This window comes from Hibiscus syriacus, unplaced genomic scaffold (assembly GCF_006381635.1).
Source record: "Hibiscus syriacus cultivar Baekdansim isolate YM2019G1 unplaced genomic scaffold, ASM638163v2 tig00111084_pilon, whole genome shotgun sequence".
Classification (NCBI taxonomy): Eukaryota; Viridiplantae; Streptophyta; class Magnoliopsida; order Malvales; family Malvaceae; genus Hibiscus; species Hibiscus syriacus.
The window spans coordinates 493,998-509,790 of NW_024062975.1; the positions used below are offsets into that span (position 1 = coordinate 493,998).

The 15,793-nt window shown below is 34.0% G+C and overlaps 2 protein-coding genes across 3 annotated transcripts; one reads left to right on the plus strand and one right to left on the minus strand.

Annotated features, from left to right (window-relative positions):
• Positions 1-3,584: 3,584 nt before the first annotated feature.
• Positions 3,585-5,710, plus strand: LOC120152060 (probable WRKY transcription factor 21). 2 transcript variants are annotated; one of them, XM_039164357.1, is made up of 4 exons: positions 3,585-3,698; positions 3,808-4,713; positions 4,829-4,954; positions 5,329-5,710. In XM_039164357.1, the coding sequence occupies exons 2-4, from the start codon at positions 3,935-3,937 to the stop codon at positions 5,468-5,470; spliced, it is 1,047 nt and encodes a 348-aa protein (XP_039020288.1). In that variant the 5' UTR covers positions 3,585-3,698; positions 3,808-3,934; the 3' UTR covers positions 5,471-5,710. The 2 variants fall into 2 exon arrangements, with proteins under 2 accessions (XP_039020288.1, XP_039020289.1); XM_039164358.1 differs by lacking the exon at positions 3,585-3,698 and having other exon boundaries at positions 3,786-4,713.
• A 1,739-nt stretch (positions 5,711-7,449) lies between these two features.
• Positions 7,450-8,989, minus strand: LOC120152019 (40S ribosomal protein S15). Its single transcript, XM_039164321.1, has 3 exons — positions 8,825-8,989; positions 8,677-8,734; positions 7,450-7,898 (listed from the first exon to the last, which is right to left on the minus strand). The coding sequence occupies exons 1-3, from the start codon at positions 8,872-8,874 to the stop codon at positions 7,650-7,652; spliced, it is 357 nt and encodes a 118-aa protein (XP_039020252.1). The 5' UTR covers positions 8,875-8,989; the 3' UTR covers positions 7,450-7,649.
• Positions 8,990-15,793: the final 6,804 nt, after the last annotated feature.

Sequence of the window (15,793 nt, forward strand, 5' to 3'; positions counted from 1 at the left end):
AAAATTTGTGAATATTGCCTAATGTTGGTGACTACATATTTAACTCATCAATCAATGTTGATGAGTTATGTATCGTAATGGAGTTTTCATCCAAAAAAGAATCGATAATTGTAATTAAGAATTATAATATTCGTAATTATGTTCACTCTAGAGTCGACCGATCCACCACCAGAAAATATGTTTGATGTTGTGTCTAACGTGATAACGGATGTAATTGGATAGTTCATGTATCAAAGAGGAAGAGGAAAAAAACATATGAGAACTAACAGTATACAAAGATCATCATACATGTATTCTAGAGGGATCATCCAAGATCATCCAAACTTAGAGTCGGACATTATCTACCAAACCATCATGCCTATGATCAAAACAAACTCCCATATAGCTATTGTGGTGCTGATTTCAGCTATATAGTCTCAGTATGAGTACACTATCTCCTACAGAAAAACATGGAAGGCAAAGCAGAATGACATTAAAAAACTTTACGACGAGTGGGATTCATCTTACAACGAACTATTAAGTTGGTTTAGGGTAGTGCACAGACTGAATCCTGGGACAATAGTGGACTTTGAAACTTACCATGAATACCACAATGATTAAGCGCTTCGCGATTAATGCCAATTCTATCTATTTTTTAGACTTAACCACAATACATTAATGTTGTGAAATACTATAAGTCTGTGGTTCAAATTGATGGGACATTTTTGTATGAAAAATACAAGCAAGTTTTATCATTGACAGTTATCCAAGATAGTAATCGCAACATTCTTCTAGTTGTTTTTGCCCTTGTTGAAGGAGGAGATACAAATTTTTGGGTTTTTTTCCTAAAAAACTTACACTTACATGTTGTCACGAAGAAAAAATATGTGTCATTTCATATCGTAAGCGGAGATCAAAGCAACAATAGAGTTTTTGGGTCCAATGTGGCAGTCACCCTAAGTCCAATAGACGAATGACGATGTAGTACCTCCATAGAATAAGGAGCATGGAGGTGTATGACTAACCATCTTATCGCTCATAGAAAACTCTGAAAACATCGACATCGATGAATGCAAAAACTAAGGCGGAGGTGTCTATGTCTCTGGTGAAGCATCACCCACCAAATAAGTAGCATATGAAGGCCACGTTCGATCTATAAACATGAGAGTATATCTGCTAGGAGGTGTCATAGAACCCTACGGTGGTGACATCTGAAATGACTATGGTGGCATCGAAAACGGCTACAATGTCATCTGAAATGGCTATGGTGGCATATGAACCGACTGTATAATATAAATCGATGGTTGCTATGATGGTTTCGGTGTTGTAGCTGATGACAAGCCAGAAATGTTTGCTCTCAATTCATGAGTCGGGGGACGATGATGTTGTGATGATGGATGTTTTTCTCGACGCTGATGAATGTTCCAGCGTCGTGCTTCATCGAAAAGTAGGAACGACTTCCCGTTCCTGTTGAACTACTGATAATAGTCATCCATAATCGAATAATGATCCACATAAATCGACTCTCTACGGGAAATGGATCCATGTTGATCCTCCTAGATCATCACCCACTCGTTGTGCTTCATCATTCAGTTGACTTCTTTTTTGCCCCGTCTATTGATGTTATGCATATTGTCGAGATTCATAGGTACTTCAGGAATAGATTGTATGAAACTATATTGGCAGAGCACGAGATCAATATGATGTCACTCAACAATAGCATAACATATCAGAGAAACCATCGCCATCTATACATCTAATGGGCCACTCAAGTGAGGTGAGATGCAACGTCTTATTTCTTCAGTAGAATAAGGAGTCCATTAAAACTAAAACAAATATATATATATATATATATTTCTTATCAAAATAATATTCTAATTATATAACGACAATTAAAGGTAAATAATAAAATTTAAATACATATCTCTGTACCAACCTTTTGATCAATGAGCATCCAAATTTATTCCAATTCATCTGGTATATCACGGTGATATTTCCTTATAGATGACCACCTATTCAGTGTATTGTTTCATTATATACCAAAAATATTATTTATATACAAACTCAAAATTGAAATTACCTACACAATAACGGAAATATTAACAGGGTTTTCACGACCGAACATAGAAAGGGCATGCGATACCACACCCATGATTGCAGAAGAAGGAGACATCACGACCGAGCATTTTTTGATAATCAGTTGCTCGACACATTCTTTAGACAGAGATGTTAAAACTGCAGAGCCCTAACTAAATAGTCCGACAACTCGAAAATCTGTTATATGACGTAACAACATACAACGAACTTGGTTACGAGATTTATCGGGCATCAAGATCCATCCTATGAGTTGCAATATGCAAGCCCAAACAAATATTTGAGCATGTTCCTCGGAACATTTATTGCTCAACTGTCGAAAATTTATAGCTAACAATGATAATGATATTCGACCACCGTTGAAATTATGTGAGATACCTCCAAGATATTATTCGCAAAAGGAATACCGATCACTATCTGCCACATCAAAAATAACATCCTCATCTACTAGAAGCCCCAAATATAAAAAAACATCATCCAGCATAATAGTACACTCACCACACAGAATATTGAATGTGTGTATCTCTGGTCTCTACCTCTCAATCAATGCAGAAATAAGGTTGAATTCAAGGTTACAATACCCTTTATATTTCGCTATGTAACTAAATCCAACCTCAGCTAAATACGATCAAACACGACTTAATATCTTTAATTTAACGTTCGAATAAATAGATCTAATATAATACAATTCACCTAATTAAATAAATAGTATACAAATTAAAATATAAACTAATACTAAAAGAATGAATAAAACATTCAAAATAAAGAAAATAACATAATTTAAAATTATTACTGGATCGGTAAAATGACTCGATATATGATTCTCATTTAAACGCAATAACTCGCCTGCCATTTTATAACTGAAAAAAATAATAAAAAATTATTACAATAAAATATAATAAAATAATAAACTATTAAATGATTATAATAAAAAATTTAGTGTCTAAATACGATAAATATACTTACTTATATCTTGATAGAATGATATATAGAAGGAAAAATAAAATGTTTTTTGTGTGGTATGAGTGTTGGATGAGGGATATTTATAGGGGAAGGGACTAGGGGTTGGGCGATATTTAAAGTGGGACGGTTTAGATTTAAATGCAAGGCACGTATTATGATTTGTGTCTTTTATCACATGTCTGATTCTCAGTAAAGGCGCACTTAATGATCCGTATTTTAACTCGGATAGAACTCAGTGAAGGCTGCATTATGATTCATGTTTTTCCACCGTGACGTCAACTCGGACAAAACTTTGTGAAGGCACGCCGCATGATCCGTGATTTGTCAGAAAAAATGTTAGATCGATAATATTTAAAGAAAGAATGTCTGACAATTAATATTGAGCTGTTATTCTGATTTTTGGGTAAAATTGCCCCCTCCTTTACTTATTTAAATCTCTCCCTTCCAATTGAATTTCTTTCCCTGTCTCAGTAATATAATATAGTAGAAAAGATGGCAGCTTGTTATTTGCGTTAGTTTGTGAAATTCTCTCAGTGGCTTGAAACAAAGTCTCCTCTTTCACACCTTTCAGTCTCAGAAAATTTTTAAAAATAAAACGTGGGTGCGGAAGAATTTAGGGTTTAACATCACCAAGTCCAGCAAGGTCTGTTATTTTTTTGGGGGTAAGAGATATTTGGTTTCTGCGTTGTTTTGGTTTCTCTCATTTTTTATTAGCTTTCTTTACTGCCCTTGGTGAATCTTATACTCATTTCTTGGTCCTTCTCTGTTCAGGAAAGGGGAATGAAATCCTTGTTTGAGTGTTTGGGTGATCTGAAAATTGAATTTTGAGTGGCGGGTCTTCTTTTTAGTGTTTAAAAAGATCTAATTTGAGCTTGGGGAATTATTTTTTGGTGGTAATATGGAGGAGGTTGAAGAAGCTAACAAGGCAGCAGTAGAGAGCTGCCATAGAGTTTTGAGTATTTTGTCTCAGCCTCAAGATCAAGTTCATTACAGGAATTTAATGTCTGAAACTGGGGAAGCTGTTTTTAGGTTCAAAAGAGTAGCTTCTCTTTTAAATTCTGGTTTGGGACATGCAAGAGTGAGGAAGCAGAGGAAATTACAAACCCCTTTTCCTCATAGCATCCTGTTGGACAATCAACACCACAAGCCACCAGATTATCCATCCAAGGATTTGCAACTCGGTTTCCATGAAAACTCAGCTCAAGAAGTGAGTTCACATGCCAAGAGTTCTCTGTATTTTGGAAACCCATCTTTGGAACTGAGTTCAAATGGCAAAATCCCTCTTCATCTCGCCCAACAGGCACCATCCGGCCACTATAATTTCCTCCTCCAACAACAACAACAACAACAACAGTTGCAACAAAGGTTACAACTCCAACAGCAACAGCAAATGAAACTTCAAGCTGAAATGTTGTTTAGGAAGAGTAACAGTGGGATTAACTTGAACTTTGATAGCTCTAGCTGCACACCTACCATGTCCTCAACTAGGTCTTTCATCTCTTCCCTTAGTATCGATGGAAGTGCAGCTAATTTCGACAATGGGAACGCCTTCCATTTGATCGGGGCACCTCGAGCCTCGGATCAGGGATCTCAGCACAAGAAGAAGTGCTCGGGCAAGGGAGATGATGGAAGAATCAAATGTGGAAGTAGTGGTAAATGCCATTGCTCAAAAAAGAGGTTCGATTCTCTCCTTTTACTTTTTTTGCAATTTTGGATCTTTACAGAATTATGCTTTTGACGTTAGTTTCTCACAACTGATTCGTTTCCATTATTGGTTGCATTATATTGACAGGAAGCATAGAGTAAAGAGATCAATCAAGGTGCCTGCTATCAGTAACAAGCTTGCTGATATTCCTCCTGATGATTATTCGTGGAGGAAATACGGACAGAAGCCGATCAAGGGTTCTCCTCACCCTAGGTAATCATTATCATTATATATCGTACTGATATTTGATACATTGCCAATACAAATTTTGGTGTTGCCACCTTGGTTTTGCTTTTGGCATTGCAAATTTTAGTGCAAACGGATACCATGCACTTTTAGACTGAAACAGAAAAGTTATGGAACTAAGGAACTCTATGATCTTAGCATCTGTGATATCTGATTATCAGTTCCAGAGGGGACTAGAAATTCTTTAACTTTTTGTGTTGTAAGTTGTTGATTAATGGTAGTGCTAGTTTCCATTGCGATTTTAAAGTATCTAAGGGAAGCTTGCTAATTTGTTGTGAGAGGTTACTGGAATCCATTGCAAAATATCGACTCAAACGCTTTTTCTTTCTATCTGGTACCAGGGGATATTATAAGTGCAGCAGTATGAGAGGTTGCCCAGCAAGGAAGCATGTGGAGAGGTGCTTGGAGGAGTCGTCGATGCTTATTGTTACCTATGAAGGTGAGCATAACCACCCAAAGTTACCATCCCAAACGATGACCTAGTCTTGGTGGAAACTCTGCTAAAGAATTCTTCATGTCTTCAATGTTCAATCAACTATGGTCGGCTCGACTTGGTCATGTACATAATTTTTTTGCATGGTGCAAGCTTGGGATATATCTGAACAGTTCTTTTTAACAATTTAGAAGCAGTCATGGAGCCTAGTGCTGAACCAAACGTGGGGTTTAAAGTGTAAAGAACTGTTTCATCTTCCATGGCAATGAAAAGCTTGATAAAGGGTTGAACTTTTTGAATTAAATGGGATGCCATAGATGTTATCTATGGTGTGTTTTCTTTTAATGAGAAAAAAGGTTGTGGGGTTGCATTTTCTTTTATGTGCAACATTTCATGAGTTGGGCTGGTGCTGGCTTTGCATGCCTAGGCGTGATGATATTTGGAACCAAACTAAAATTGTCGAAATGTTGTCCCAACTACCAGGTTTGGGCCATCATTTTTTCAAGCTTTTAGGCTATATTTGTTAGTACCTGTGAGCCTTCAAGGATTCAACAGGATATGCATTTTTGTACATACAGCTGGAAACTTGTGAATATGACATAACCAGCCAGAGTACAGGAAACTGGCAAGCTGAGTTAGCCACCTCCACTTATTTTATAATAACGTATGAGCCTCGCAACAAGGCATATGAACTTCGTAAACTAACATGGCTTGACAACACATTCCAATTGCATTCCCCTCTTCCATTGGCAAAAAGGCTGCCATTTCCCCCCGACCTTTGTCGTCTTAAGCTTGCTTGAATAGTCATAGGTATAAGCTGTGGGATAATGGTGAAATTTTCATGAGCATTGATGTATAGTAAAACTTATGGGAATTAAAGGGTACTTTTTTATTATTATTACAAATTTGGAGAAAAGATGTTATCGGGTTTTGAAGTTTGAAGCTGCTCAAGATGCCAACATACAACAAACATCGTCACTGTAACCGGTGGCGAATTTAAAAATTACAATATTATATTTAAAAAAATTAAGTATGTAAATTCTCATTAACAAATTAAACTAAAATTAATATATTTTTTTTTAAAATAATAGTTCCGCCCTGACTATAACAGTGACCCTGGTGACAGAATTTGAAGTTTGGATGATTAAAAAACATAGTATTTTGAACAACCCCGAATGCAACATTAGATGATATGTTAAATGGGTTGAAAAGGTGAATGAGTTGACACGAGTTAACAATGAGTTATTGATTTTAAAAAAAAAATTTCCTCATTTTCCCTGTACAATTGACATAACTGATTTACATTTGGTAACTGTAATCAATTTATGATAATTTTTTTGTTATTAATTTAAAGTAATTAAAAGGTAATATCTATTTTAAAAATTCTCACCAATTTGATAACTCTTGTAAATTTGTGATTGTTAAAACTAGCTGAAAATTTATAACAATAAATGAAGAGTGAAAAAGATATAAAGTGGAGTTATTTTCCATTTGGGTCAGAAAGTTGTGGAGTTTTTAATTATTGGTAAAGAGTATAAGAGATTCACGTACTTTCGGAAAAAAATTAATGTGTTTCGTTTTATTTTTTTCTCTCAATGTTACCCTTCAACTTAGAAAACAAGTTCAATGTGACTATTTGACGAACGTATTTCATCGTTGACCATTATACTACTAGCATGTCAGTTCACAATATTGACGTGGTGGACGTAGCAGTCTATTTGTCATTTTTGATTTATCAATTTAACTGATACACGGTGTGTTGACATGATTGTTCATCTGTCATGTTTGATTTATCAATTTAACTAATTTACCATGTTATCCACCACATTAATCTATCACCCTGGACTGTAATGTCAGTACCGTGAACTGTCACATCAACACCATAACGATCAACGATAAGAAAAAAATATTGATAAAAGAGTCATATTGAATTTATTTTCTGAGTTGGATGACTACATTGAGAGAGAAAATAATACGAGAGTGAGATTAATTTTTTTTCCAAAAGAGACCTAAACCTTTTTGCCTCAATTATTTCATACACTTTGAAGCTGGCCAGACCGGGTGATGGTAATAAATAGTTCAGAAGGGGAAGAGGAAATAGGAAAGAAATGCAAAGCTTAACTAAGTCCTTTTTCTAAATTTGAATACTCAACAGAGAAACAACACTAAACACACCGATCAAGCTTCAATAACAGAAAAACATTCCAATAAAACTAAGAGTGAAGTCATTCACTTAAGTGGAATAAACCTGGACGAATGGGTGGCACCAATACCAGGCCTTCCGTGCTTTACTGGCTTGTATGAGATTGAGAATTCAGCCAAATAGTGGCTAATCATTTCTGGCTTGATTTCCACTTGATTGAAGGTCTTTCCATTGTAAACACTGACGATACTACCAATCATTTCAGGAACTATAATCATGTTGCGGAGGTGCGTCCTAACCGGCTCGGGTTTCTCACCAGGTGGAGCCTCCTGTTTCTGTTTCAAGACAGCAGAATAGCATTCTCGATATAAGTTGCTACCAACAATTACTTGGATCATCATAAATAAAAACAGTTCAAGGGAAACTTTTATTACAAACAAGAAATCAGTTAAATATCCCAATGAATCATCAAAGCTACCTACTTCACTGGCAAAATTTGCAATAGAGATATGCTAAAATGACACTACACTAGCTAAAATAAGGGCAAAGGAGAAAGAAAGAAAATCATTTCATGATAGTTTTATGTATCGTGATATCACAAAAAACGATAGCTAGCTATTACAGCCATGAGCCCCTGGCATCATAAGCTTCCCAACAAAGTTGCTAGTGAAACAGGGAACTATATTATGTACACAGATCAAGCGAACCAAGCAAGAGGGAACAACAACTGTACTGTAGAACTATATGGTTATACGTTACCAAAGGGTTACAGAAAATCAGATCACTGGATGTGCAATATAAACAAAGTGGATATCGAAAACTACTACGAACAATAGACCACTAGGTATTGAATCTAGAAAGCATTTTGAAACTGTAGATGTTCATCGATACAATTTATCTATGTCTAGTCTAACATATGAAAGTAAATACACAACCAACCCCAACACTATGAAGAACATTAGGAGAGAATAATCCAAAATCTTAGGCATTTTGAGTTTTCACTCTCAAAACTAGAACATAAGCAGATCCACACATTAAGCAAACACACACAAACTCTAAAGTATCAGTTAATTCCTCATAGTTGAAAAAGAAGGAAAATAGAATAATACTCACAGCCTTGCGTAATTTCTTGATCAGAGCCATTGGCTTCCTCTTCAAACCCCTCTGAAACCTAAACTAGCAGAAATGAAATATCTAAATCTCAAAATCAACAGCCATTGAAGAAGAAAAAAATCAAATAGAGAAAATAACGAGAGGTAACCTTCGACGAGCACGAGCAGGAAAGAGCTTGACGAGTTCATCAGTGGGCATATCCAAGAGAGCATCGAGATCGACACCTCTGAAACTGAACTTCTTGAACGTTCTCTTCTTCGGTACCCTTGGTGCAGCAACATCAACATCCACGTCCGCCTAAACAAGAATGAAAAACAAAACATGGAAAAAACACCATTGTTATGACAGTGTTTGGATCCCGAGAAACTTGAAAAATGATCCAGAAAATGATGCTACACCGAATGTAAAGAGAGATAAGCGAAGCTAGAGATGACGGTGAGACCATGGAAAGAGATGAACAGGCAAACAACACCAAAATTGCGAAACCGCGGGTGCGAATTTATATGGCGTCCGGAATGGAAACTGGGCGTTTATTCTACTGACACGGATTGGATCCAAATTAATAACTGATTTAATTTATGATTTGACTCTAAATTACATCTATTCTCCTATTTTAATACCTAAAATTTATCACTTATTTTTTAGGCTTAAATTAAAGAAATTATGTCATTTTTTATTTAATTACTTAAACTATTTTCTTATCAAACTAAGGGTGCGACAGAACTTTTGAAAATTAATTTTTAAAAGTACGATAAAATTTTGTTTTAAAAATATTATTTAGAAATGTAATTTAAAATTTAATTGTTTAAGATTTTTATTAAAAAGTGAATTTGAAAATATAAAATGTCTATTAGACATTATGTTACAAATTCAAAATAAAATTTTTTAATTATATTTACCCTTATTAAAACTATGATATATAAAATATACCACTTAAAATATAAAAAAATATAAATAAATATAAATAAAAAATATAATTATAATAAAAATATAATTTATAATAACTCACTATTAATATTTCAATATATAAATCATGAATTTTATTTACTTTTAAGTAATTAAAATAAATTATTATGTAATAAATTATTTTTTTAATGATGTTAAAATTAAATTATTAAAACAAAACGTAAATAAATAATTGAATGGATTTCATGCATTAATAAGGGTAAAATTATAATTTTCTCCAAAAACACAAAACTGAAAATGAAAAAGCTACAAATTCTAACTTTTACGGTTGGTTTGAAACTACAATTTACACATTAATTTTATTTTTATTTTTTACCCGTTTGACATTGGTTTTGCGGTCAAAACTAACTTTTTAATTAAAATTGTGTTTAAAAAGTCAAGCCAAACAAGACCTAAGTTCTTAAACTACTATATATAACTACTCTAACTGTTTTTTTGTCAAAATAAATCTCTAAACTATGGCTTTTTTTGCTTTAAGCCTCTAAATTATTTTTTTTCAAAACAAATACTTAATTTTCATATGACGTGTCAATATCTTATTGATCAAAAAAAAATTTCTAACTAAAAAAATGATAGGATTTAAAATGATTAAATATAATAATTTAAGGGCTTAGTTTGACTAAAAAATATTTTAAGTATTTAAACAAAAAGAATGTATAGTTTGAGTATTTATTTTTTTCTTTGCCTATTTTTTTTAAAGAATAAACTACGACAAATGATAATTTAATTATTAGAGTAGACTAAAAGAATTAAGTATTTTTCAATCTCTACCTAAGTTCATATGTTCTAATTTTAGGTTGTTTTAATTCTCTTTTTAATTTGATTCACAACTAGCACACATTATGAAGTCGAGGTAAGGAGGCGTGTTTCACAAAACGAGCCTGGCTAACATGGCTGGAAGGCACGTCCTAGGAGGCTAGCTTTCTTCGAATTTCAGCTGAGGTGACGCGCCAATTGAGAGGCACGTCCTAAATAACGTGCCTTTGAGGGTATCTATGTGTCAGCTGGGAGGCGCGTCCTACAGAACAAGCTTTCCAAATTAAATCCATTTATGATTTTAGAGTTACGGTTTTGGGAAATGGTCTATGATTTCTTGAAGGTTAAAAATCTTATATCATAATCTTAAATCATTCGACCATAAAATATTAACCTAAATCGTAAACGTTATGTTACACTCTAAATTAGGACCTAAATTTTTTTTAAATTTTTTTTTCGAGAACTAAATTAAAATTTTGATTTAATTCGGAGACCAAAGTGAAATTTTGATTAAATTCAGATCCAAATTCAAAAAGCAACTAAAGTTGGAGGACTTATAGTGTGATTTTAACATTGTTAGGGTTTATATCTGGAAAAAATCAATTTTATTTTATTTTCTCTATTCAAAATTTTCCTCTTTTAGAAAGAAATATTTAATTGTTGTTTCGTCGCCGATCGTTGTTCCGTTTTTGACACCTCCCGCACCATCGTGTTCTTTGCGTCATTCCAAGTTCACCGGTGTCTTTCTTGTCTCCGTTGTCACCGGCGGGTGAGGGGTGAGAAAGACAAAGTTTTTTATTTTTCAAAATTGAGCTCTCCGTCATTCACTATTGTGAACCGAATTCGATAAGTGTATGAAAACCCTATACGACACCGTACGGTCCCACACGCCGCCATCTGTGCATGGGGAAGTTTCACCTCCTGATGGGTTCTAGATACAGCCCGAACCCGAACCCGAACCCGACCCGCCTGCCTGACCCAACCCGACCCGATCCAACATGGACCGTTGACTGTTGACCATGACCCATAAAGTCAAAATTTTTGAAAAATCATATTTTATATTTTTTTAACGTCCTGAGTCTGATTCTGCGATCAGTGTTTCCAAATTCTGATCCGAAAACTCTGAATCGAGCTCGTTTACCCTAAAATGCTTAGTAATTTTAGCATTTTTTACTTATTTATTTAAGATTTGGTTATGGAATTAATCCAAGAAGATATTTTTATGAAGATACTCGTGTTTCACCAGATCGAGGGTCAATTAGATCCGGTGTTTTCTGTCCACTAGACCCGCTTGATCCGCATTCTACAAGAGTTACCCATAGGTTTTAATAAATTATTTAAATGAATGTTAATATTATTCATATTAGGATTCTGATGCCGTTGATCGTGATCGATAGACTCAGTAGTAGGCTTCCCTATCATACTACTCAAACCGATACATGTGTGTTTTGCTGTTGGTGTTACATTACTGTTTTCAACTATATGTCTGAACTGTTTTAGATTTTTGATAATACTAAATATTTTTAAGACACAATACTTGATTTTATGAACACTGATTATCTAATATATGATTTACTTTATATTTCTAATATGATATCTGGATTACCGCATTTTTCGTATTTGATTTCTGAAAATGAAATGTTTTCATGTTTTAATGGATTAAACTACCATTTTCATTCGACTACATATGTTATTTCTATCATTGGGGGTTTTATTGAAGGAAGTATCTCAGGCCTAGTCTTTGACTTGTAAGACATTACTGCTTTCCGCAGGCTCATCTGCTTTGTGTACAGGGTAAGCCCTTACTGGTATACTGGTGGGTGTATGGTTCTAAGGAACCTACACATTATGGTGATTTGACGGGGGTAGTGTTCATGTTTTTACTAAGATACTTTATATGTATGTTTTTATACACCGTAAGGAGCACATTAAGCTTTTTAGCTCATTCCGTAAATTTTAACATTTTCAGATAATAACAGACTAGGCTAACAGACTTGGCATTAAGAGGATTGTCTACTCATACTTTTGTACCACTATATATCTCTATATTCATTTGTTATAATTTGGTGACACGTGTTTTGTTACCATCTTGATATATCTTTATTACTGATATTTTGTTCCGTAAATGTTTTATACGATTTTCTTATATATATATATATATGTTTATCGTATGAATCCTTATTATGGATAAATTTCATATTATATTATTATATAGATTTTAACGTTGTTTTAAATATAAAAAGAATTTTTGAGTGCGATATGTGACCGCCTAGATTTGGGCATAACGTCCAGGCCGAGTCTAGGGGTTAACGTTAAACCTTATAAAATATAATCATTAACCTTAATTATAAACGTTAAACCTTATAAATTGTTAATCGTTAACCTTAAATCTTAACCCTAAAGTCTAATCATTCAAACCTAAATAAAAAATCATAATTTATAAAATCAAAACCCTAAAATATTGACCTAAATTGTAGAATGTAAATTGTAATTAAAATAAAATATATAAAAGCATGAATATTTATATGACAAAATATGAAATAAAATTACATAAAATAAAAGACTTGAAGATATAATACCAGAAATTAAAATAATATAAATTCTAATATCAGAAAATACAATTACATAGTTATGATTAATAGTTGAGAGATGATAAAAGATGAATATTTTTCCTATTATGGTCTAGATTTCTATGATGCTCACATCTTTTAGGTTCTTTTGATATCTGTCGAATATCTATATCACAATGAATTCGATTAGATTTTGGACAACATTGTTCCCTTAATAAAAATATATATGGTATAATTGTAAGCCAAGTTTGAATCTCATTTTTGGGGTTTTTTCATTATTTATGGGAAAACTCAAATTTATATACCTTGAATACTTGCGAAAGCTGATAGATGAGGTCAACATAACTTTTATAGTCCAAATGGAAATGTGAGCAAGCTACTATGACATGGAGCATTGATACTTTAGAGCTTGAAAAAAATCACAATCACACCACTTTTCTTGTAGATTCACTTTGAAAGAGTTGGATTCAATTTCTTGAAGAGGTCATGGCATCTCTGTCATACGAAATAATTCATGGGTGTGAGAAAAATTTGTTACCAACATTACATTTGATGTTGTAACTTTTTTATGTAGATATGTTACTAATCTTGGGTGATAAATATGATAGTTTTGCATCCAAGTAAAATCTTTTCTCCTGAGCTTTGTAAAAAGCTTACCCAAACGAAAATATGTCGTTTTAACCAAAACAATTATAGGTAAATAACACGTCCCCTTTAAGGTAGAATGGATAGCCTCAACCAAGTAGGTTGTCATATGACCATATTGATATTATCATCATATGCATTTGACCACATTTCTTTGTTAATGGTTCTGTTGTAATTTTAGCTTTGGCCATTTTTTCCTTGCAACTCTTGAAGCATGAACTCAAACCTTTAAGGTAAGAGTTCATAACCTAAGTCATATGTACTAGTTAGTGACGAGTATAAATAAATAAAATGGAAATAATTGAGAAATGAAATTGAAAAAAAAGTAACATACTCATGCATATAAATAAATAAATTTTCCATGGTAGTTTGCAATAATATGTCAAATACAATAACGGTGTTGGACATGTGGGGGTTTCCACATTCTACCCAAAGAGTCCATTGTTACCTTGATCCCAACTCCACGGTCTAAAATGATGCATATACCATCCCTCTCGACAACATGTAAATTAAATTTTTTTTTAAAAAAGCTCAATACTTTGTATCTTCCCCATCAACAAGGGCAAATGCAACGAGAAGAATGTTGCGGTTACCATCTTGGACAACTGCCAGTAATAAAACTTGCTTTTATTTTTCACGCAAGAATGTACCATCAATTTAGACCACCGGTTTGTAGTATTTCATCGCATTAATGCACTGTGAGTAAGTCCAAAAAATACGATAGGATTGGCATTTATCTTATACCACTCAACTATTGTCCAAAGTTTGAGTTTTTGCAGTACGTTAAACTAAATTAGTAGTTCATTGTTAGAAGAATCCTACTCGCCGTGAAGTTTTATAATGACATTCTGTTTTGCCTTTCACGTTTTTCTGTAGGAGATGTTGTAGTCATATTGTGATAATATAGTGGAAATCAACACTTCAATAGAAATATGAGAGCTTGCTTTTATCATTAGCATGATAGCTATATCGTGGTGCTGCTGAAGACGAGCCAGAAGCATCTACTCTTCATCCACGATTAGTTCGGGAACAATGATATTATGTCGATGAACGTTTTTCTTGACGACGATGAATATCACAACCTCATGCTTACTCAGAAAGTATGAATTGTTTCCTATTCTCATTGAACCATGAAATATAATTATGTGAAATTGGGAAACCAATTTTCAAAATATACTGTCGAGCGGGAATTCATTGATATCGATTCTCCCACATCGCTATCTAGTCTCTGTGCTTCACCACCCAATTAACACCTTGTTTGCATCGTCTATCAATTCTATGCATATTGTCAAGATTTACAGGTGCTTCAAGAACGAATTGTGTGAAACCAAATTGACGAAACACACAGTCACTTGGATGCCACTCAACAATAGGATAACAAATAAGAGGCGCAACCGCCACCTATACGTCGAATGAAACACTCAACCATTGTATGATGAGATGATTCGTTTGTTGTAGCCTGACAAGATGACCATTTTGTTGGCCCTGTGGTTTGGGTCGCATTAGTGCGCTTCTCGGCAAGTATTTTGGACTTGATACATGTTTTTTAATCCATATATTTGGACTTCCGATCTATTGTAGTATTTTGTTGACAATTTTCTTACGAGATTTTCTTCTCCAGACTTGTTTTTAATTGATAACGAAGAAGAAGAGGAGGCCTTCCAACCTACAAGATGATGGAAATGTATCGAGAGAAAGTTTCGATTGTGATGATTTAAAGATCACTCGTCACAAAGTTTTCGATTTCAATGCTTCGAGGACGTTCGAAAAAAGCTCGAGCACAACTTGTTTCACGTACTTCAAGCCAGACTTGATTCCTCATGTACACCTAAATGGAGTCATCGTCATTTTTGGGGTTTTCCCTTTGAGGAATTATAATTTGATCCCATATAACCTACTGAGAAAGGTTTGGTAAACTTCTAAAAACGTGTGAAGCCTTATATTTTGGGCACAAGCTGGGTCCTAAAACAGAAGGTCCTTCAAAAGAAGACCCCTCTTCTATTCTAGAGGATACTCCGGATAGCTTGTCATCCTATTTGAAGGCCTCTTATGATATACTAAAAGCATATGTATCTTGTAATGACACTAACATAACAATCGATTTGACCGACAACAGTGTATATGTTTCTTTAAAAAGTTTCGACGTACAATCTATGCTATTGTCGCGTATTTGCATCCCA